Consider the following 21,676-nt stretch of genomic DNA (forward strand, 5'->3'; position numbering starts at 1 on the left):
CCATGCTGGACTTTTAACACAGATTTATTGTTCACAATGCAGCATTGTCAGGGGAAAAAGAGAAGCGCAAGAGAGCGTTTAACCACAGGTGTGTAGGACTAGTTTGCACACGCACAGTTCTGATCGAGCAGGATAAATGGATGTTAACGTGATATCAGATCTCATACACTCCGATACCCGATCCAACATTTTAGCTGAACCCGAGGCAATACTTTTCTCTGTATCTGGACAGCTGTAGTTAAAATGGGCTCCTTGGTCGTGGTGAAGTTCTATCTTGGTGTTGCTGATAATGAATATAAGGTGGCACATCGTTGCAGAGAGAGAGAGAGACAGAGACAGGTGTTATTTTCAGCACCTGGAGTGAAGGACAGATTGTCTCACTGTCAGTGACACCTTTGTTCCCTCCGTCTGTCTCACACTTTCTTCTTCTACTTGTATGTGGTTTTAAAATATATACACACGTGCTGCCGTGACAGAAACCGTCCGGCCAGTTCTTGTCAGTGTTCCCAGTCTGATATCTGCCGCTCTGCTCCCTCTGCATGGGGGCTGTGTGTAATTAAGGCTAGTTTGGGAGTCTGGCTGCCCCGAGGTGGCTGGAAGTAGGTCACTGGCACAAACCATTGAGATACAGGCACATTAGAAACGGGGTGTTTTTATGTTTGTGATACACATATCGTTTTTGCAGCTATTCCTGTAATTATTGTCTTCAGTCACGCTCTCAATTCAACATCTAAATCAATACTTGTTATTCGTTTTAGTTTAAGGAAAGTCATTTAGCCTCAAAGGACGTTGGCCCAGATATATTCAGGACTCGCTCACCTTCTCCAGAACCACGTTGAACACCGCTTCATGCCCCGCTGTGACTCCCCTGTACGCCTGTAGACGTTATTGATATTACTTCGAGACTAGATCAAAGACCCTAAACTCATCATCTCATGCCACTTGAGCTTTTATCGACGGCGCTGCGTTTGTTGTTGTCGTTTTCCACCGCTCTTCTCAGATTTGTTCTAATTTTTGTTTCCAAGTGGCCGCACGCGTGCTTCCCATGTGAAGGGCTTCAGGGCAATGACGCAAACGAGCGAGAGAGAGAGAGCGAGAGAGAGAGAGAGAGATCATGATGAAACACGGACTCTTTAGTCCATCACTCACTCAGATCAGAGTCATAAAGAAGTGCTGTCTTGAAGGAGGTGTCACATGTTAAATGAGTGGATGAATGCATATTGAATGCCGCGCCTGATGTGTCTAATCTTGTGTGCTGCAGGATCTTCTGGTTGTTATGGCGGTGTGTTTCCACTCTAGTTGACTTTGTTACCGTGGGGGAACCCCTCAGGCCAACGCAGAGCAGCTGATGAATACGGAGCAGGGTTTGTCACACAGGAGAAGCGACCGGGACTCTGAGCCACGGAGGGACTGGAGATTAATGTTGACAAAAACATGGTGCCGTTTAAATGAGGAAATCTCTACCCATGCACACACATTCCTTTGAAAGAATTTGAAATAGACATGTTGTTTACTTTAATAACCTCAAAAGAAACTAAGAGAAGTAGAGAAATGTAAAGTATATTTGTATTTTTAATCTATAAATGTACAACTATAGTATTGAAATGAACTGAACATATTATTGAGACGAATCAGCAGTTAACTGATTTTTTCTTCAACTAAACTAAACAACTTAACGATGAAATTATTCTACCCTCAAATCTGTTAATATATAAGGTTATTTGCATTAATAATACAGTCTTCTTTAAATGATAGAGCTGGTAAATTGTATGCCAACAAATCCGTACAAAAGAGCACAACTATCAACAATGTGTTTATGTGTTCATCCACCTCAGTACTTTTTTGACTCCCCCACCCTGTTTTTGTAATTTAGTTTCTGATATAGATTTAACTCCTTAAAACATATATTTTTTATTTAAAAAGACCTAAAACAGGGCAACACTGTTAAAAATATTCAAACAAAAGTAAATTGTGCATTCCTTGTGGACTATTTTCTGCTGCAGATTAATTCACATTCGGTCCTGCGATGAGTAGCTGGAGCGGGAGGACGGTGGATGTGGGATGGATGCAAAATAAACTACAGTGCCCATTTTTATTGTAACCAAGGCAGAGGTCACCCAGTGCAACAATGGAGCTCTCTGGCAGCAAGACGGCGTTGGGCCTCACAAGCAACACAGTCGTTGTTGGTTTTCTTATTTTTGTCTTTTTCTGGGATTTTTTGACAATAAGAGAAATACAGAAGGCCTATTCTTTTAGCCCTCTGCAGCCGCACACCGTGCGCTCTCTGTGTGTGTGTGTGTGTGTGTGTGTGTGTGTGTGTTTCTGTGCTGGCTCTAACGAGACGAGATTTGTCAGAAAGAAAGAAGAAGAGAGGCAGGAGAACAAGTAGAGACAGAGAACAGAAGAAAGAATTAGAGAGAGAGGGAGAGTACCTGCATGCTGTTGAGCCAGACTGGAGCTGAGAGCGCCGACAGTCGGGCCTGCTCACACTGGTATGAAGGCTGTGTTTGATGACCTAGAAACATTGACTATCCGAGCACTTATGTAAGACCAAAAAGGCCATTAGAAAAGCTGCACGCACACACACCACTACAATGTCTACTCTCGTTTTTAATTCGACGTGTTCAGTAATGACACGTTGACTAAACCTCATTTCTTGCGGCAGCTGAATCCCAGCTGAGTGTGTGTTGAAGTTGAACACTCAAACACAGCCTGAGCACGACTGGGAATCGGCAGAATGTAAATGATTCAACAGCACCTCTAAGTGGCTGCGGGAGCTCGTCTGACATAAACAGCCACGCCGAGAGTGAGGAGACGCATTTGAAGATGCTTTAAATAACTCTAAATTATCTCCTTTCTCTCACTCAGCTGTTGGACATTGTGCTTGGAGAAAATAGACTACAGGATGTGATTCTTCTTTTAGTGGTGTCTCATAAGACTGGATGGAAATGTAAAAAAGAGTCTCTTTATCATAATGAACCTTGTGTAAGAGCTCACATTCTGCTTTGTTTTCCAGAGCATCAGCTTGATGCTGCTGCTCTTTTCTGATGATCTGATCTTTTTAAAGATGATGACATGAGGCAGCAGATGCCTGACTGGCTAGAAGGCGTTGTTCTGCGACTGTGCAGGGGCTAGCTGGCTGGACTGCAGCGTGTCGGTGACGTTGTGACCCTGGTCCCCATTTGTGTGCGATGCGGTCACTGCATCGGTCATATTGCTGTCCCCGGTGCGGTAGATCCTCGGGTCCTCTCATGTTCCTAGAGTGTAATCCAGTGTCAGCACACCGTGTTGCTTTGGAGATCATTGTGGCTCAGCTCCCTAATCGTGATGTGGGGTTTTTACCTTAAAGATAAAGCCCCACTAGTTCAATTATCAGACCCACTCCAATGACCACAGATGACAGACTCAGGCTCGTAGTTTTACTTGTCACAAGGAGAATGCCTGAGCTGTGCCTCTGCACGTCTCCAAAACACTCTGGCTCAGTTCTCCCCCGACAGTCCTTTTATTGAAGCAAGTGGTTACACAAAACAGGATGAGATCTCTTATCAGTATGAGCTACCTTGAGTCCTGTGTGGTGTGGGTGAGTTATGTGGGGAGAATTGAAACAAAACCTTGTTCCTGTGTCTGCTCATTAACCAGATGTGACCCTGGAACCTTTTGCTCTCAGGGTGACCGGTATAGAATAAACAACACAGCAATAATATGATTGTAATTATTAATCTTCTTCTAATAATTACAACCCCGAGGAGTAAACAATAATTCATAGGGCTTACATTCTTTAATACAAATTGAAAACACATGCTCCAAAACCTAACGTGTGATAACATTCTTTAACTGTGTTTTCCCACGAGAGACAGAGCTTACACTCAGGGTCACTGCATGTAATCTCATTCGTTATGTTTTTGGATTAATTAAATGTCCCTCTGTGTCTCAACAGCTCTTCAGGGAAGTCCGAATAATGAAGGTACTGAATCATCCCAATATCGGTAAGTTCAAACAGGAACCTGAAGCAGATTGAGAGCAGCTCAGCGGTGATATTCACATTTGATTTGGATCACTGTTACCAGTTATACCGACACCCAGCACCAAGCGGGGGGCCAGTATAACTTGCATTAAAGGAATATCATTCTTCTGAAATACAAGCGTACACTTTTATCAGAATTCTTCAGTTGTTGCTATTTGTTTTCCTGCTTTTGCAGTAAATTGTATTTATATTTCTGTGATATCCTGTTGACCCATGCCACATTTGGACTTTTAGTCATCACAAATGAAGTTATGACCCAGTAGTTTGAAGATCTTAACATTGGCTACATACAAATTCTTGACTTCATATTTTCAAACAAAAAGTATTGGCTTCCTTAAGACTTCAGATATGAAGAAACAAGATGAGGGAACTCTCACCAAACAAATGGATCTTTTCTAAAAAGCTCATGTATTTATCTCTGCGTCCTTCTCTTTCCTTTTTACGATTCCTCCTGCAGTGAAATTGTTTGAGGTGATTGAGACAGAGAAGACGCTTTATTTGGTGATGGAGTACGCCAGTGGGGGTGAGTGAGGCGTTCATGCATGTCCACTAGATACGTGTGAGTGTATTCCTGCTTTTGATTTTCATAATATAGGTTGTAGAGCAACTTAATTAGCACACAGAAAAATACAGTCATAAGATTATGCCACAAGGTCTTGAAAGTTGACGCTGCCTCTTACCTAATAGTCATATACCAAGAATAAACTATTTAAGTGAAAAACATGTGTTTATCTAAAATACTGCAAGGCAACAGCAGCTACATGATTATGGTTGTGATAAAGGTCATATTAAATGGGAATAAATTGGATGATAATGATATATTTTCTCTCCCTCCTCCAGGAGAAGTATTTGACTATCTAGTAGCTCACGGCAGAATGAAGGAGAAGGAGGCCCGGGCCAAGTTCAGACAGGTGAGTCATCAGCTTCATCGCAGCACTCGCACCTCTGTCGTCATTCCACTCCCTGCTTTCAGAGGGAACACTGCATGCACCAAGATCAAGCTTCGTCACCAACTGCAGAGGAAAGATGGAGCGCAGATAGCTTGGCCAGAGAGAACAACTTCCCTGTGGATACTGCTCTGACACCCATGGGTGCTGTAAGAGCAATAAGGCATCAACGGCAATTCAGAGGCCTCGTTCGTGCTCACTTACACTCTTAAAAATGATCAGAATTAGACCGGTTCTTTCTCATCCACGCTGGTCATGTTTAAAATCCCCCATTGATGGTCTTGGATGACTCAGAGAAACTGTGTGTGACACAGTGTGGGCGGCTTGTGTGTGCGTGTGTGTGTGTGTGTGTGTGTGTCTCACAGTATATATATTTATAAAGGTAACGTGTGTGGGGCTGAGAGTTGGCAGGTGGGCGGCATCTGTCAAAGGAGATGTTCTATTTTATTGATGCTATTTAGGCGTATGTTGGTGAAATTACAACTGTCAGCTGTCATAGCAACTGCTTCCTGTGTGTCACGTGATTAAATTGGCATTTGGGCCTGAAAAATCAAAAAACTTGCTTGCATGATGAATCCAGTTCTTAGATCTTGGGGAAAGATTTATTGGAAGCAGAACAGAGTGTACTGCCCCTCCTCTCCTTCTGTAAACCAATCACATTCTTATTAATGTGACTGCCATTAACTATATTGAGGATGTTTGCAACATTTCCTTTTTCATAATGCAATATGAACTTTTGCTGCCAAAGACATAATCAAAATGATCCTGCTGTTGACAGTGAATCTGAATAAGAAATGTACTTTGCATTGATGAAGGTTTTTGCTTGATTGATGAGGATGATCTTTTGTGATTTGCTTAGCTGCAAACCCCCCCCCCCCCCCCCCCCCATAATATAGATTTAATATCGGTGCTCCCTGTGGTTGCTAACGATGAGCCTTGCTAACATTTTCGGATAAGCCATGATTGGGATGTAAACTCACAACAATTAATATGTTGTTCATATATTGTGGATTGTGTTGTAGAGCTTCAACAATTAGTCTCTTGGCAGAAAATTTATCTGCAATTTTTTGGATGATCGATTAATAGTTTCAGTTACTTTTCATGCAAGAAAGTGCAACAATAACAATGTGCTTCTTTAATATTTCATGTACCACATGACGTGTCTGTATTTCAGATTGTGTCTGCAGTGCAGTATTGCCACCAGAGGAGGATAGTACACAGGGATCTAAAGGTGAGGATCTGATATCTGATTTCTCCTGAGTGGTATCCATATCTGACATTTGTGTCTTGAAAAACATCTTTAATCCATCATGTTCTGTCAGTTCTGATGAGTTAACAATCCACATGACGATTTGCTTCTTCTCTCCCCACCTCAGGCTGAGAACCTGCTGTTAGACGCGGATATGAACATCAAGATCGCCGACTTTGGCTTCAGTAATGAGTTCACTGTGGGCAGCAAGCTGGACACTTTCTGTGGCTCCCCGCCGTACGCCGCTCCAGAGCTCTTCCAGGGGAAGAAGTACGATGGACCAGAAGTGGACGTGTGGAGCCTCGGGGTCATCCTCTACACTCTGGTCAGCGGATCGCTGCCCTTCGACGGACAGAATCTAAAGGTGTGCCCTCGTTCTGGTTCTGGGAAGCATCGCTGTGTTTGTTTGTGTGGACAGAGGAATGTGTTGCTTTACTCAGGTCTCACAGTGTGGTTTACGTTCGACTCAGTTCCTTCTGATCGGCCACACCTGTTTCCACAATTAATCAGATCAGAATCAGAACCTTTTATTGCCACGTCATTTTTCACATACAAGGAATGTGTCATGGCGGGTGGCGCAACATTGGACAATAACATTAAACAACTAGAAAGGGCACTCGGTAGAGCGCATACCTTCACATATCACAAGATTGGGCATTGAATTATGAACATTTTGGCATTAGTTGCATGCCAATTGGACAAAAATGTATCGTGCTATGGTAAAAAAAAGATTTTGACCTTTCCTTGACCTTGACCTTTGACCCTATTGATCCCAAAATCTAATCAAATGGTCCCCGGATAATAACCAATCATCCCACCAAATTCCATGTGATTCAAGAAGATTTTACCTGTTCATGACCTTTGACCTTGACCTTTGACCCGATCGATCCCAAAATCTAATCAACTGGTCCCCGGATAATAAACAATCATCCCACCAAATTTCATGCAATTCGGTTCAATACTTTTTGAGTTCTGCGAAAGATTTTGACCTGTTCATGACCTTTGACCTTGACCTTTGACCCGATCGATCCCAAAATCTCATCAACTGGTCCCCGGATAATAAACAATCATCCCACCAAATTTCATGCGATTCGGTTCAATACTTTTTGAGTTTTGCGAATAACACTCATACAAATAAATAAATAAATACACGGCGATCAAAACATAACCTTCCGGCATTTTCAATGCGAAGGTAATCAACAACAATCAACACAGTGCAAGAATTGAAACCTATTGAATGTACAGAAGAACATAACATATTAATTAAAGTGCACAGACTAACAGGTAACAGTACCGTAACACTGTAATGTTTGTGTCAGTATATTTAAAGTGGATCTATCACCTCTATTTAACCCGTTGCCCATGTTAATCAATCTGTCTAATACTTTCTCAATTCCGAGATGAGTTCCTTCAATGTCTTTCTCATGCGGTTTATGTGTGTGTGTCTGCGGCTTGGTGTGCAGGAGCTGAGGGAGAGGGTCCTGCGGGGGAAGTACCGCATTCCTTTCTACATGTCTACGGACTGTGAAAACCTGCTGAAGAAACTCCTCGTGCTCAACCCGGTCAAACGAGGCAGTTTGGAGGTATTCCTGCCGTTCGCTTTGTTGCATCTTCAGTCATTTGCTCTCCATTCAAAGATATGTTGCACAGCAGCCACACATACAGTCCTAATGATTTGGAGCACGATTGTTGTGCGTCATCTGGAAGCACACAATTGCTGCTGTTGGTATTTATCAATCAACGCAACATTTCCCTTTACAGTCTGTCAGGTGGAAATTTTGAATCATCCATCTGAGATCAAAAAGCATTCACAAATATTAAAGTTAAAGGATTGTACAGAAAAATGTGTACTTAATTCAACAGAATCCGTCTTTCAGTGCAGTCGTATGATCGGGGACAGGTCGTTGTCAACTCAATCCACACTCCGTCTGTCCAGAGTCAATACCACCTCTGCAATCAGAACCAGACTCAAGATCAAGAGTAAAGATTTCTCCACCAATAATAACAATTGATGCGATGCTGTTCAGCCCGAGCTGCTTTCATAAACAAGTCAATCATTTCTGTTCGCCTTGAACGTGTGTTGTGTAACTAACAGGCGTGAGCCAATATTAAATTGCAATTGTACTTATTTTACTGGACATACATCAACTCTAATTGTCTTGTTTCTTTGTTAGCAAATAATGAAAGACCATTGGATGAATGTGGGTCACGAGGAGGAGGAGCTAAAACCTCACATCGAGCCAGAGTCGGACTTCAGTGATATATCCAGAATAGGTGGGTCTGTGTGTGTGTCTGTGTGTGTGTGTGTGTGTGTGTGTGTGTTGATGTCACTCTTCATGTCATGTCCAATTTACTGACTGCGATTCTCTCCTCCATCAGAGCTCATGGTGACGATGGGCTTCCCCAAAGATGAGATCACAGAGGCTCTACAGGGCCAGAAGTACGATGATGTCATGGCCACCTACCTGCTGCTGGGCAGAAAAGCTGCGGAGGTCATTTTTGTTTGACCTGCATCATCTTGACATCATCGCCAGTGGTTAAAGCATTAAGTCATGTGACCACACCCATCATCCTCTGTCTCTCTGCTTCAGTTTGAGGGGAGCGAACCGCTCACCAACAGCATTCTGGGTCAGCGACAGCGACCGACCAGTGACATCAACAACAGCTCCAGCATCTCTCCTGCTCATCCCAAGGTCACACGCAGCATCTCGGCCAACCAGAAGCAGCGCCGCTACAGTGATCATGGTGGGGATGATGAGGGTGGTGGTGGTGGTGTCGTAGAGAAGCCAAGTAAAGTAACCTCATCCTTCCCAGCTCTGAGAGTGCTGCTGGCTGCTTGCTGTGGGGGAAGTTGCTCTCAAGTCACTGAGGATTGGCCTGTGATCACCCTGCTGATGTGCCACTTAGCAAGGCACTAGCTCTTCCAGCTCCACTGGTGCTCTTACATTGATGAAAAAAGCTGATTGAGCCTACGAAACGTCAAGGAGATAAACAAAGCACATTTGAACTCTTATGGTAAAAGACAAGGTGTACATCAAACTGTTGAGTTTGTTAGCTTCATGTTTACTTTCTAAATCCCTCCATCAAAATGTTCCAATCAGTGACTCAACCTCAACACTGCACTGGTTGTTGAGCAGCTTCCTCCTACGGCATGTGGGGCCATTGTGTCTGGCGCCATCTGCTGGCTGGCTGCCTTCCTACAGCTCCTGAAGGAACCACACCTCAAAGCATGAGGAGGGCCAGCTTTGCTTTGTTCATGCTCACTTGGCGTCTGGAGTTGTACGACTTATTAAACAGTGTCAGATTTATATTTTGTCGACTAGGTCAGGGGTCCCCAACCCCCGGGCCGCGGCCCGGTACCGGTCCGTGGCTTGGTTGGAACCGGGCCGCGGGAAAAAAGTGAATAAATAAAGTTAAAATTTTTTTTTTTTAATCAGTCGGAAAAATATCTTATTTTGAAAAAGGAGCGGATCCACCCGTGTGTACGTCTGAGCCGCGTTCAGGAGTCTTAAAGTTTGGGTTTCTCACTGCAGGCGAGTCTCACGCGCCGAACCCTCTGCTGGCGGCACAGTGACAAAGAATCTGAAAACATATTTAACCTGCTCAATGAATTCTGTCACTTCAGGGAAATGACAACTGTTTTCAAGTTGGCCGATAAAGTCGCTGCTGTGTGGGCGAGTGAACAGCGGAATATTCTACATGTTTCAGATGTTGACCGGGTGGAAGAGGCTTTTAAAAGAGTTTGAGCGGTACTCCAACCACAAAAGACCCGACTGCAAAAGAATAGACCTGCAACCCATTTGTAAACAAACCCACCCGGTGAATCGAGCCCGTCCGAGCTAGAAGAAAATTAGTTCGAGATGCAAATGACGGTGGCCTGAAGGGACATTTCACACAACAACTCTGCCGGTGTTCTAATGACAGCGACCAGAACTCGGTGAGGAGCAGCGGACCAAACACACGTCTGTGTCGCCGTCTCCATTAGCGGCTCGTTGCAGGTAAACAAGCGCACGGCTCACACTAATTCGGCGTAATGATGAGTTATAGTTTTGGCACTTTATGCCCTTCGTATAATTGTATGACGTCATATTTATTATGTCATTTATATTGCCGGTCCGTGAAAATCATTTCTGACACGGAACCGGTCCGTGGCTCAAAAAAGGTTGGGGACCGCTGGACTCGGTGATGTCTGAATCTTGGCGGCTGTGAGTGGCTTTGCTTGATGCTGCTGTAACGAAGGCACTGTCCTTGTCCTTGTTCTGTCTGAGAAATCCTGAGACTGGAGCTGTAGAAGTGATATTATTTGTAAGTTTGTTCTCACGTGTGTGCGTCCGCTAGTTGGTACGTCTGCGCCGCCGGCGGGATCGTACACGAAGCGCGGCCAGGCCTTGAGCGTGGAAAGCGACCACCGGGAGGAGTGGGACGGAGCGCGCCGGCTGGAGCTCAACACGTCGAAAGGAGACGTTCCCGCCTCACCACTCGGAGTGCAGGAGAGGAAGAAAACCACGAGTGCTGTGGGGGTGAGGAAGAGGAGGAAACAATTGCACGCACATGTCCACAGACATCACATGCTCAAAAACAAATGTAAAAAAGAAAAATCAATCCTTGGACGAGTCGGCTTTACGAATGCTTTAAATACTTTGACAGTCAAGGTTTTTTATTTTTTCTCTTTCCACGAACAGACCAATGGATCGATGACTCGCAGGAACACATACGTGTGTGAACGAACCTCCACTGAACGCTATTCAGCGATTCCCAATGGCAAAGACAGCAGGTAACACACAAATGCACTCAGTCACCTGCAGGGTTTTTCTCTTTGAATAGTGCGTCATACTAGGACTAAAGATGTCTTCCTCCAGTTTAACAGAGGTATCAGGGAGCACCTCGTCGACTGCTGTGAGCGCTACGCGACCTCGTCACGCCAAGTCCATGTCATCGTCAGGGCATCCTTCAAAGAGCACACTGCCCCCCATCGACAACAACACAGAGCTGAAAGCCAGGTGAGCGTTCGGTCATCAGCTGCCCGTCTATTTGTGGCAAAGCCAGTGATGCTGATCGTCTGAGTTGCTTCTAAACGACAGCCGATCGTTGAACTCATGTGGGTATTTCTCCTTTGATTGCTCCGTTGCAGCTCCTCCCCGCGGGGTCCCTCCACCTCTCCGTCTGCACACAGTATCAGCACCCCGGAGAAGAACCGTTTCCCCCGCGGTACCACGAGTCGCAGCACTTTCCACGGAGCTCAGCTCCGAGACCGGCGCAGCGCCACGTACAACGGCCCCCCAGCGTCGCCCACGTTGTCCCACGACACGGGGGCTCTCGCTCAGCAACGCAGGGGCACCTCCACTGGGATCATCAGCAAGATCACCTCAAAGTTTGTCCGCAGGTCAGTGAAAACAAACCGCTGCACTTCAGTTTTAGAGGAATTGTCGTTCCTTTGCGACTGAAGTCCGATTTATATTCCCGCGAGTGTGCTCCTTCGCTTTCTGCGAGCTCTCAAAAACATCTCTGCAGAAGCTCTGCGCAAGTTGTTCCAGGGAATTAGAAATTTGGCAAATTCAGATCAACTCATGGATGTCGTTTTATGTATCTTCAAGCTGTCTGGAGGTATGACCCATCTTTGCTTAATTAGTTGCAATGCCAATTTAGACTTCTTCATTAATGACTGGCCCAACTAAACACTAGTTTTGCAAGTATTATTTTTAATGTATGTCAAAACTTCTCTTCATATGCATCCACAATATGACCTTTAATGGGCCTAATATTTCATATTAATGTATTCATTTACAAGAACTAAGAGTCTGCAGCCATGCCAGCAGCTCTGTGGGGCGGCACTGTAGCACTACAACATGTTGAGCGCTGCAGACGATGTGTTTATGGAGCCCGACCCGGAATTTAGCTCTGCACTGGATAAATGAATGGGATTTCTTCCATTGGATTTTGGATTATTGCAGAAAATAAACTGGCAGTTTTTGTTCAGCAAGATAATCTTCACAAATGAAAAACACTTTAATGATTTCTAATGCCTAAATGCATTTGCCAATATAAAACCATTGGACACCACTGTTGCATGACTTCATGTCACCACTAGAAAACTAAAGTGTCTCATTCAGCCACTTGTTAACAACCAGTTTGAATCTGTAAAAGCATCAAAATTCACAAGTGGAATATTTACTAATGTATTTTAAATCATCGGAAAAAAATTAAAAATCTTTATAGATTTTGTTAACCACTCACCAAAAACACATTAAAGGCCGCCATTGGCCAGGTTTAGGACTCATTCCTGCAGCCCTTTGTAGCAATGTCAATGCCAGTATTTTAGTTTAGGATGTTTGCATTGCTAATATTTGCTCATTAGCACAAAATACGGCTGAGGCTGATGGCAAACGCTTTGCAGGTATTTAGTCATCAATTAAAGTGCTGGACAAATTAAATAGCTATAAAATAAAATGGTGAAAGCTGGCCCTCGCCGTGCATACAGAGACATCAAATGACTCTGATCAACCTTAAAACATTAGGAAAATTCCCCCAAACCAAACTAAAGAGATTAAAGAAGTGCTTGTGTTCAGATTATTCTATGAAAAAAAAGAAGAAAGCATTACACTGTCTCCTAAACACACTCTGATCGCCTCCCAGTCCTTGTGCTCATCATAATTCCACATACGCATACTTTCCTCGCGCGTCATGCAGACGGCAGCTCCTTGTGTCGCCTTCACGCCGGCACATCTGGGAGACGCTCACAGCTTTCTCTGCTTCTCTCTCCACGTAGAGCTCTGTCTTTCAGGTCGACCCGGAGGGAGGAGAACACAACGCTTGCTTCACCTGTTTTCCCCCCTTGTCCAAAACAAACCTCACCTCCACTGTGCCCACGATGACCTTCATCTGTGTTTCCTTAACCCCTGATGTATTTGCCCACTACACCACACCCCTTTGCTTACTGACACCCTTGTCATGCCATCTATTTCCTTTCCTTGTGTCCACGTCTTCGAGAACACGCCTCACGGCTCACCAGCATTTCCTTTACGAAGCTAAGCCACGTGCTCTTCAAGTCGCTGGCTCTCCTCTCCTTACTCTCCCTCGTCTTCATGCTGATCTTAAGCGAAAAAGCATGTAATGGCAGCTTAGTCAAAGATTTATAATCACTCCACCCATCACTCCTTACAGTTAGCGGGGATTAAGGAAAGGTAGCGCTCAGTAGACAGGATGAGGCTTTTGGTTATTGTGAAGGTGGCTACAAGTGCATCAAGACGTCACCTGAACCCCGACGCCCAGGAGTGTGGACTCTTCCCTGGCATGATGCCTGACACCCCTCTCTGTGTCCGGTGATGACGGGGGTGGTGTTGGTAGTAGGGTGGGTGAACTCATGTTGACATCGGCTCAGGGCACTAACAATGTATTCCGGGTTTGTTTCAGGATGCCGAGTGAGGGAGAGGCCAGTGCCAGGACAGAAACACCCAGGTGAGAATTTGATTGAGATGTAGATTTCACAGAAAGCCTCGAACCAACTTCAGCCTCCTTCAACGCCTGGAACAGGTGGTGGAGAGGAGGACGTTGAAGAAACTTGTGTCCATATTGGACAACCCGGACCACCCTCTCCACCACCTCCTACAGGGACAGAGGAGGACTTTCTCCAGACGTCTCCTCACGCTCCGCTGCCACAAGGACAGATACAGGAGAACATTCCTGCCGGCGGCTATGAGGCTCTATAACAGATCACCTCTTGCCAGATCATAGTGCAATAACTGCAATAATAACTTCATATTTACACTATGTTGATCTGCACTTCACACATTTCATTTATTTACACTACACACATACACACTTTGCATTTTGCACACTGTCTATATTTAATATTTTTATATTTAATTTAATTTTACACTGCAGTCATTAGTATTGTATTGTGTATGCATATATGTTGTATATATATATATATTTTATTTTATATTTTACTTTGTATACATCTATCTTTCACTTGTATACATCTATATCTTTCATCCCTGTTTTTATATTTTATATTTATTTTTTATTCTCGTGTGTTTAGTTTATTGGTGCTGCTACTGTTACGACAAATTTCCCCTTGGGGATTAATAAAGTATATATCTATCTATCTATCTTCCCTTATATATATATATTTATATATATCATATCTATACCTATTTCTATCATACGTGTATATTTATATCTGTTGGTGCAGAAGTGTTTCGGGTGATACGAAGGAGGACGGCAGTCGGGACTCCAAGCCCCGCTCGCTGCGTTTCACCTGGAGCATGAAGACCACCTCCTCCATGGAGCCGGCCGAGATGATGAGGGAGATCCGAAAGGTTCTCGACGCCAACAGCTGCGATTACGAGCAGCGTGAACGCTTCCTGCTTTTCTGCGTCCACGGCGACGCTCGCCAGGACAACCTCGTCCAATGGGAGATGGAGGTGTGCAAGCTGCCCCGCCTTTCCCTCAACGGCGTGCGCTTCAAGAGGATATCGGGCACGTCCATCGCCTTTAAGAATATCGCCTGCAAAATTGCCAACGAGCTCAAACTGTGACAGCAGATGGAGACCCAGTCCGTCTGGAGTGAGCTCTGGTTGCGGTCTATTCTCGTCTCTGGATTAGTGTTGACTTACAGGACAGTACGACACAATTCAGCAGTGAAGGGCCTCACCTCGCAGAATGAGGGTGGGCTCGGCTGGTAACGTGCAATACTGGCCATGAATGTACTGAGCAGGCTGGTGGATCAGAGAGAGAACGCAATGTGTAGCCTCTGTGACGGAGAGATAGCAAAGACAGCTCAACCCCACTTCTTTTCTTCCGTCCGGCCCTCTCTCTCTCGTTGGCCCGCCGCTCCTCGTCATAGCACACATTCATGTAACACGTGCAGTATGCAACTAAAGATGACCATCCTGCAATAATGTTTTCAGTCTCTTTTTCTAAACACCTCCTACAAGATCTACTCTCCTCGCTGAATAACCATTAAAGTTACCGAAAGCTAAGATAGCCGCTTTTCCACCTGTGATAAGTCAGTATCTAGATCAGGCTGGAGCCCATGCTACAACTATATAAAGAGAGAATTGTACTGTATGCATAACATCTGCAGGTGCCGTATTGTATATTGATTTTGCGTTCTGTACAGAATTTTATTGTCAATAATGTCTTCTGTTTTTTTCCATGGGATTTCAGTTCTTTCCTAATATAATTGATGTCTCTTAAAGCATTATCCTTTCGGTCTGAGTTTTTTTAGGTTTTTTTGTTCATTTTTTAAGAGCCACCATATGAAAATAGTGTTTTTAATTTTATTTAAAGAGCACTAAATTATTTTGTGGAGTATTAAGGGAAGTTGTCCCTTGCCTTTTGTGTTATATTTTATTTGCCTATGGAAAAAACACTAAGTTGCACCACATAGACTTGAGTAGTAACCTCAGTTCAAATGGAAAATGTGTTCACTTTATTTTGTCTCGACAGTAGGTAGGTGATTTGGAGATCCTGCTGCAATTGCACAAGTTGTCCAGGGTGATGTGTATGAACATGAGAGTATGCACCGGTAGTTCTTTCATGTTAGTTTGGTAGTCCTCAGTTAAAAAAAAGAAGAAGCAGGGTTTAGATTGGTTTACTTTGGAAAGCGGAGGGCGGGATGTCTTCATCCAAAAGACTGAATCGAAAGTCAAACAATCTCCATGAAAGAAGCAGTCGGCCTCGCTGAGCCTCTCTGAGCCTCGCTGAGCCTCTCTGAGCCTCTCTGCGAGTCTGATTCCGTCCTGCCACCAGTGTGATTGGGCAGGTACGTGTGTATCTCCTTGCTTGTGTTTTTTTTTCTTTTTTTTTCTATTCAACCAATTTTATTGTATTTATTCCATTACATTGTAATGTGCTGCTTTGTAGAATTGAGGCGTGCACTTTGTTGGAGAAAATAAAAATGATTTTATTTGTTTGTATATTTAATGTTTCATTCTTCAAATCTGAATCCATAAATTAAGACGTGTGTGTGTGTTGTCTTGCTGTCGGTATTTCACACTGAAGCAATGCCATGTGACACCGTGCCTTCAGGGAGCTCAGATGAGATGTAACAGTTAATAATGTAAACCTTTATTGACTCTACATAGCATGATATTAGTCAATAACTTAATTATAATCATGACACTGTTGATGTATTTTGCATACATGTTAGTCAAAGGTAAAGCATTATGAACAATATCCTCAGTGTTTCATTTTAGTTCCTTCAATTGTGTGAAAATAGTTTCTTGTGCCCAAAATGTTTTCCATACTTCTTATGAAAAACTGTAATTTTCAATACTTTAAACATTATACAAACCGTGAGCAATAAAAATGTTAACTGCAAGGATTTACAGGTATATTCTCACACATTTCTGTTGATACTTCCCAAATTAGAAACAGTTTAAAATCATTCTCAGTAACAAATATGTATCTAACTGGCGTGGTCCCTCTGAAACTTACAAAAGCTAAATGTACAAATCGTTTGGCGCACAAGTGTGGAAAGACAGAAAAATGTAAACATTTCATTTTGGCAGATTTGTTCAATTAAACAAGTTAATAGATTATAAAGTACCATTTCGTCATTACTTTCTGTCGATAAATATTTGAGATTACAAACGTATAAACATTGCTGAGTCACATTAAAAGCTGAACACAGAAAACACCGTACAGGTGAGATTGAATGGATTAATGAGCATCGATGATGCGTTCATCAGGATGGGATGGCCGACGTGAGGCCCTGCTCGTGCATTAATGCCATGGCAACGTATTGGGTCTAATCCTAATTTGAGGTGCATGCATTGAACTCGACATGCATCTCAGCCGAGTGTATTTTGGTTGAGATGCATGTTATTGTTTTTATCGTGCACCGATTTCAATGGAAGTGAAAAGAAAGAAAAAAAGACTAAAGCCTACCTTGCTCAAGTTAGCTGACAAGTCACCTGACACTTGCAGTGTTGTTTACATCGGCTGCGACAGCCATCTCTTAAAATATGAACCACTCGAATAACCAAACAATCGGCCCATCAGTCAAGAGCACATTGGCTCAGTCGCTCAGATCGATAACCAGGTGCTCGTAAATCTGAGTTTTCCCTTTGAAACTGGAGGCCAGCAGGAATTGCCGGTTGTCTATGGCGACTGGAGAGAAGGCCCTCGGCGCCTGGATGTTCACCTCCTGGAAATGGACGAACTCGCCCTTCTTGGCATCCCAGCGGTACACCTGGGTGAAAGAGTAGTCGCTGCCCAGGATGGCGTACTGCCAGCTGCCCACGGAGAAGGGCTGGAACACCATGGAGCCTCGGGAGGGCACGGTCTGCAGCTCTCGGAAGAGGTCCCCGTCCCAGCGCATCACTTTGGAGTCGCCGATGAATCGCGTCAGACAGATGAAGAGGTCGGATTTGACCTGGAAATGCTTCACGGCGTAGACGTCCTCCATCTCGGGGATGTCGGTGCGCCTCTCAAACAACTTGGTGGCTTTGTTCCACTTGTAGATGACCGGCCTCTGGGAACTGCTGGACAGGATCAGGTGAGGCTTGGAGGAGATCTCCATGTACTCCACGTCGGTGTCCCGGTACCACGGGTGGAGCGATTGGTGAGAGTAGAAGCCGTTGCCGTTCCACTTGTAGATGGTGGTGGAGCCGGCCTTGGAGCTGTCTGCTATGACGAAGAAGGATTCTCCGTCGATGAGGAACGTCTCGACGTCGTTTGGTTTGCGAATTTTGAGGATGTCGATGCCTTGGAGTTTGATGAATTTGTTGGCAGAGGTGTCGCGCTTGTAGATGTGTGAGCCACCAAACAGCTGGGCCACAATGACAAAGAGCTGGCTGTCGATGACCAGAGGTTTGCAAATGACCGTGGATGTGCCTGGTGAGGAGAAAGAAGAGAGAAAAACAAGACGGTTCACTTTGATGCACGTCTCCATCTAGTGGCTCTTTTTTCATTGTCACCCCTCCTCCTCTTTGACTCACGCAGCTCATTCACAACCACATGACAACATATTTGAAATGACTTTGACTTACTGTCAATGTCATCAAAGTTTCTGAAGACCATCTCCACATGATCCCACTCTAGAAAGCTGCATTTCCCTATAAAGGGTTGGGCAAACACCACATACTGGTCATTCCCAAAGGAAAATCCCTCCACGGAAATGGATTCAAACATCAGAGACTGGTAGGAAGCGAACTCTATGAGAGGGAAGACAAACATACTTTAAATGACATTTAAAGAGCCAGGGGAAGCTGTGATCATTGTTGATGAGAAGTATTTTCTGTACTTCACCTGTGGTTATGCAATCGAAGGACAGCGGCACAAGGTCGTTGATTTTCTTGTCCAGCTTTGAGGCCGGGCCTTTACAGTAGATCTGGTCCACTGTGGTGTTGGTGCTGTATATCCAGTCCACCAACCACTTCAACTTACAGTCACAGATGAATAGGTTCCCTCTCAGGTCTCTGAAGAGAGAAAAACACCAAACTAACTTCCAACGTGTGCCTGCTGGCGTTGCTCTGTGGCCCCTCACAGCTTCACTCGGCGCTCTCATTAATATCAAGAGGGGCCGCAAAGGAAAATGGAACATCTTCAGCAGGGGATGGATTGCAAACTCTCTCACTTTCTCACTGCCGCTTGTCATTTTAATGGCGCTAAAAGCACCACCCACACGTTTTTCATGCCTTGGCTGAAGAGAAATGATTATACAGAGCTCTATATATAGAAGGACTTGTCCAGGATAGCGTATAATATACTTTGTTATGTAACATTACATTTGTTTCCATAAAGCAGGATTTTAATTTGTACTTACACTTTCATCAAGGCCTCGAGACCCTTGAACAAATCTTTGGGCAGAGTCTCCAGATTATTGTAGGCCAGACTCCTGGAAGAGAGGAAAAAACAACCAGATATATTGCTTATTGTTCATATTTCACCAGCTATTCAATGTACTTTCCCTGTCCTTCCCTCTTCATACTGTTGAATTCAAATATTATACTGTCTGTGTGTTCATTTGTAAAAAATTCCAGTGCCTCATAAATCCAATGAGGATGTGTTATGCAGCGTTTCCTTGCAGAGGAATATGTGGATATCTGTGAAAGCGTTTGGGCACATCGTGCCCCCGTGGAGACAGAAGGCAGCACTTTGCTTTTTCTGAGTTTAAGGAAACAGAAGCTATTTTTAGAGCTGCCTCCTCAGCAATTTTATGGCTATCTGTGCTACAAAAATCTGAAACAAAAGACATGGAATGGGCCTCAGGCTTCTAAGATGCATTAAGTCGGAAAGTGAATGTGACAGGATTGACTTCTTAATCAAGTCAACAGCTACACACTGTCACACACATCTCTGCATGGCAATAGATGCTGTGTTATAAACGTTGTCGCTGGAGCAGTTTTTGCCTGCAGATTGCAACACTGATAGAAACATTTGGTTTTTAAAAGAATTTGTATACAAAAGTAACAGACATCAACCTATTTTTTAAATGAATAGCTCTACCTTTGTTTGCACAGGAAGTAAGGAATACAGTCTATACTTACAGATGCACAAGTGTTTTTAGTCCACGGAAAGCATGTGGAGAGATCGACTTGATTTGGTTGTTTTCTATGAACCTGAAAAAGGTAAAAAATTATAAATACATAAGAGGGGAAACCATTTTACTTTGTAATAGCTTTCTAACAGCTTGTAAACTCGGGGCATCAACTCACAGATACTCCAGATGAGGAAGACCAAGGAAAGCATCTTCGTTTATAGACTCCAGGTTGTTGGCTGTGAAAAGACTGAACAGAGAAATCCATATTTCACTATTCCTGCTCACAAAAATGACACCAACAAGTGGTGGTCTTACATCAGCAGCTGAATGGATGGGATGGAACATTCCCTCCGTTCTCCTTCAAAGAATCCCAAATGCATCAAAGACATGTTTGTTTCAAAGACATAGTGACTCAGTCAGTACTCCACCACATAAGACAGTGTGAAGGGGGATTCCCTCTTCACACGGAGGGATTCCCCATCAATGAATCTCCATCTGAAACCAAGCCTCATCCACAAAATGCACAAATACATATCAAGGCAAGACTTGGATGAATACCCGTGCAGAAAGACTATAGGTATGTCAGTAAATCATTTGGAAAGATCATTTTCTCTAAAATAATTTCTAGCTTAGCTCCCTTGTTCCAATTATCGGACCACATACACCCATTCTGTCACAATGTGCATAGCATCAGAGGGGAGATGTCTTGAGCGTTAGACATGGCGTTGATCACCTCACTGGGGACTGGCAGCATGCAACAAAGACTGACAACACAAAGCTCCAGAGAGATTTCTCACAGGAGATGCAGGGCAGGCGTGTGGATGAAGCTGTCCTTCGGGATTTCAGTGAATGTAGACTTGACGAACGATCTGAGAGGGGGAGGAGGACACACACACACACACACTGGTTAGCTCTAAAAGCACAGACTGTATCCCAGTCAGTTTCTTAGATAAGCATAACTGTGCAGCAGCACTGAAACCCACCAGCAGAGTGTTGTTAATCTATACGCACTGGTTATGAATGCTTTATTAAATAACAATAACAAGACTTACAGTGATATGACATCGGGCGGAAAGCTGCGAGGGATCAGTCGTGCGCTCTCGCACAACGCGTTATCTTTGGTACACATACATGACGAGGGGCAGCGAGGCGGTCTGGCTCTCTTGCTGTCCACTGCGAGAAGAACAGACGCCACTACAAGTGCGCAAAGCCAGGGCGATCTCTTGGGCATCGTGCGTGTGTTTCTCATTCTCGCGAACCGCTGCGGGCACGACCTGCGCGTCGAAGAGCTGCCTCCACATGAACCAGGTGCTCCGCTGTGGTTCCTCTTCCACGCTGCCGTGTGGAGGCCAAGGGACGCGCCGTCCGCTCCGGTTTCTCTCCGCCGAGTGCCGTGCGCCGCCACCGCCTCTCGCTCTGGCGGTGATGAAACCGCGCGTCCACAGCGCTGTAATTACACTACACCCCCTGACAAAAGAAGAATTTATATCCCGTGTGACCCAAAAAAACTATATAATATCATAAAATTCGCGCTTTAGAGGCTGAAGCTCAGAAAAATACAAGCTGGCGCGGTGACAAACACGGTGTGAGGGCAGGTGGGGAACCCAGCGGGAGCAGAAGGAGAATCTCCATCCAAAACCACGCCTACGATTTCAGCAGACAACACACTCTCGGTGTCGACCTCCCGGAGGATTCCGCCCAACAGCCAACGCAACGGAACGGTATAAATATCCGTGAATCAGCTGGAGAAAACGAAGCCCCGACATGAGCCGGCGGATTGCAGCCTGTGGCGCAGACGCACACGGGCTGTCTTTGCGGGGGGGAACCTGATGAAGATGAATTATCATCATGAAAATGCAGCTGTGTTATTGGCTCAGTATACTCAACTAGACTGTCAACATCGTGCCATTACGTAGCTTGTAATATTATTGTCATTACGTGTTTGCTATCAAATGTTCTCATATTTT

At 44.4% G+C, this 21,676-nt stretch overlaps 2 protein-coding genes across 4 annotated transcripts in view; one reads left to right on the forward strand and one right to left on the reverse strand.

The window, feature by feature from the left end:
* Positions 1–16,142, forward strand: part of LOC130206987 (serine/threonine-protein kinase MARK1-like) — a 29,627-nt gene extending 13,485 nt beyond the window's left edge. The window contains exons 4-18 of one of the 3 annotated variants that reach the window (XM_056435322.1): positions 3,938–3,986; positions 4,482–4,547; positions 4,865–4,935; positions 6,146–6,202; positions 6,348–6,584; positions 7,684–7,803; positions 8,395–8,494; positions 8,600–8,712; positions 8,812–9,010; positions 10,559–10,740; positions 10,903–10,994; positions 11,080–11,220; positions 11,352–11,603; positions 13,631–13,675; positions 14,412–16,142. In XM_056435322.1, the coding sequence (XP_056291297.1) occupies positions 3,938–3,986; positions 4,482–4,547; positions 4,865–4,935; positions 6,146–6,202; positions 6,348–6,584; positions 7,684–7,803; positions 8,395–8,494; positions 8,600–8,712; positions 8,812–9,010; positions 10,559–10,740; positions 10,903–10,994; positions 11,080–11,220; positions 11,352–11,603; positions 13,631–13,675; positions 14,412–14,757 (2,070 nt within the window). In that variant the 3' untranslated portion in view covers positions 14,758–16,142. The other 2 variants (XM_056435323.1, XM_056435324.1) reach the window with 2 other exon arrangements.
* A 127-nt stretch (positions 16,143–16,269) lies between these two features.
* On the reverse strand, positions 16,270–21,358 carry LOC130206988 (leucine-rich glioma-inactivated protein 1-like). The gene is made up of 8 exons (XM_056435325.1): positions 20,762–21,358; positions 20,507–20,578; positions 19,885–19,956; positions 19,717–19,788; positions 18,993–19,064; positions 18,476–18,645; positions 18,217–18,381; positions 16,270–18,061 (listed from the first exon to the last, which is right to left on the reverse strand). Exons 1-8 carry the CDS (start codon positions 20,956–20,958, stop codon positions 17,244–17,246), a joined length of 1,638 nt encoding a protein of 545 aa, XP_056291300.1. The 5' UTR covers positions 20,959–21,358; the 3' UTR covers positions 16,270–17,243.
* Positions 21,359–21,676: the final 318 nt, after the last annotated feature.

The sequence above is a fragment of the Pseudoliparis swirei genome, chromosome 17 (assembly GCF_029220125.1).
Source record: "Pseudoliparis swirei isolate HS2019 ecotype Mariana Trench chromosome 17, NWPU_hadal_v1, whole genome shotgun sequence".
Taxonomy (NCBI): Eukaryota; Metazoa; Chordata; class Actinopteri; order Perciformes; family Liparidae; genus Pseudoliparis; species Pseudoliparis swirei.

Bases quoted from the DNA above. Each gene is read 5' to 3' on its own strand.
- LOC130206988 (XM_056435325.1), bottom strand. From the start codon at position 20,958: ATGAGAAACACACGCACGATGCCCAAGAGATCGCCCTGGCTTTGCGCA. The intron at 19,957-20,506 runs GTGAGAAATCTC...TTCTCTGTTCAG, and splicing joins ACGCCTGCCCTGCATCTCCT to TCTTTTCACAGCCAACAACC. The intron at 18,382-18,475 runs GTGAAGTACAGA...TCCCTCTCATAG, and splicing joins CTTCGATTGCATAACCACAG to AGTTCGCTTCCTACCAGTCT.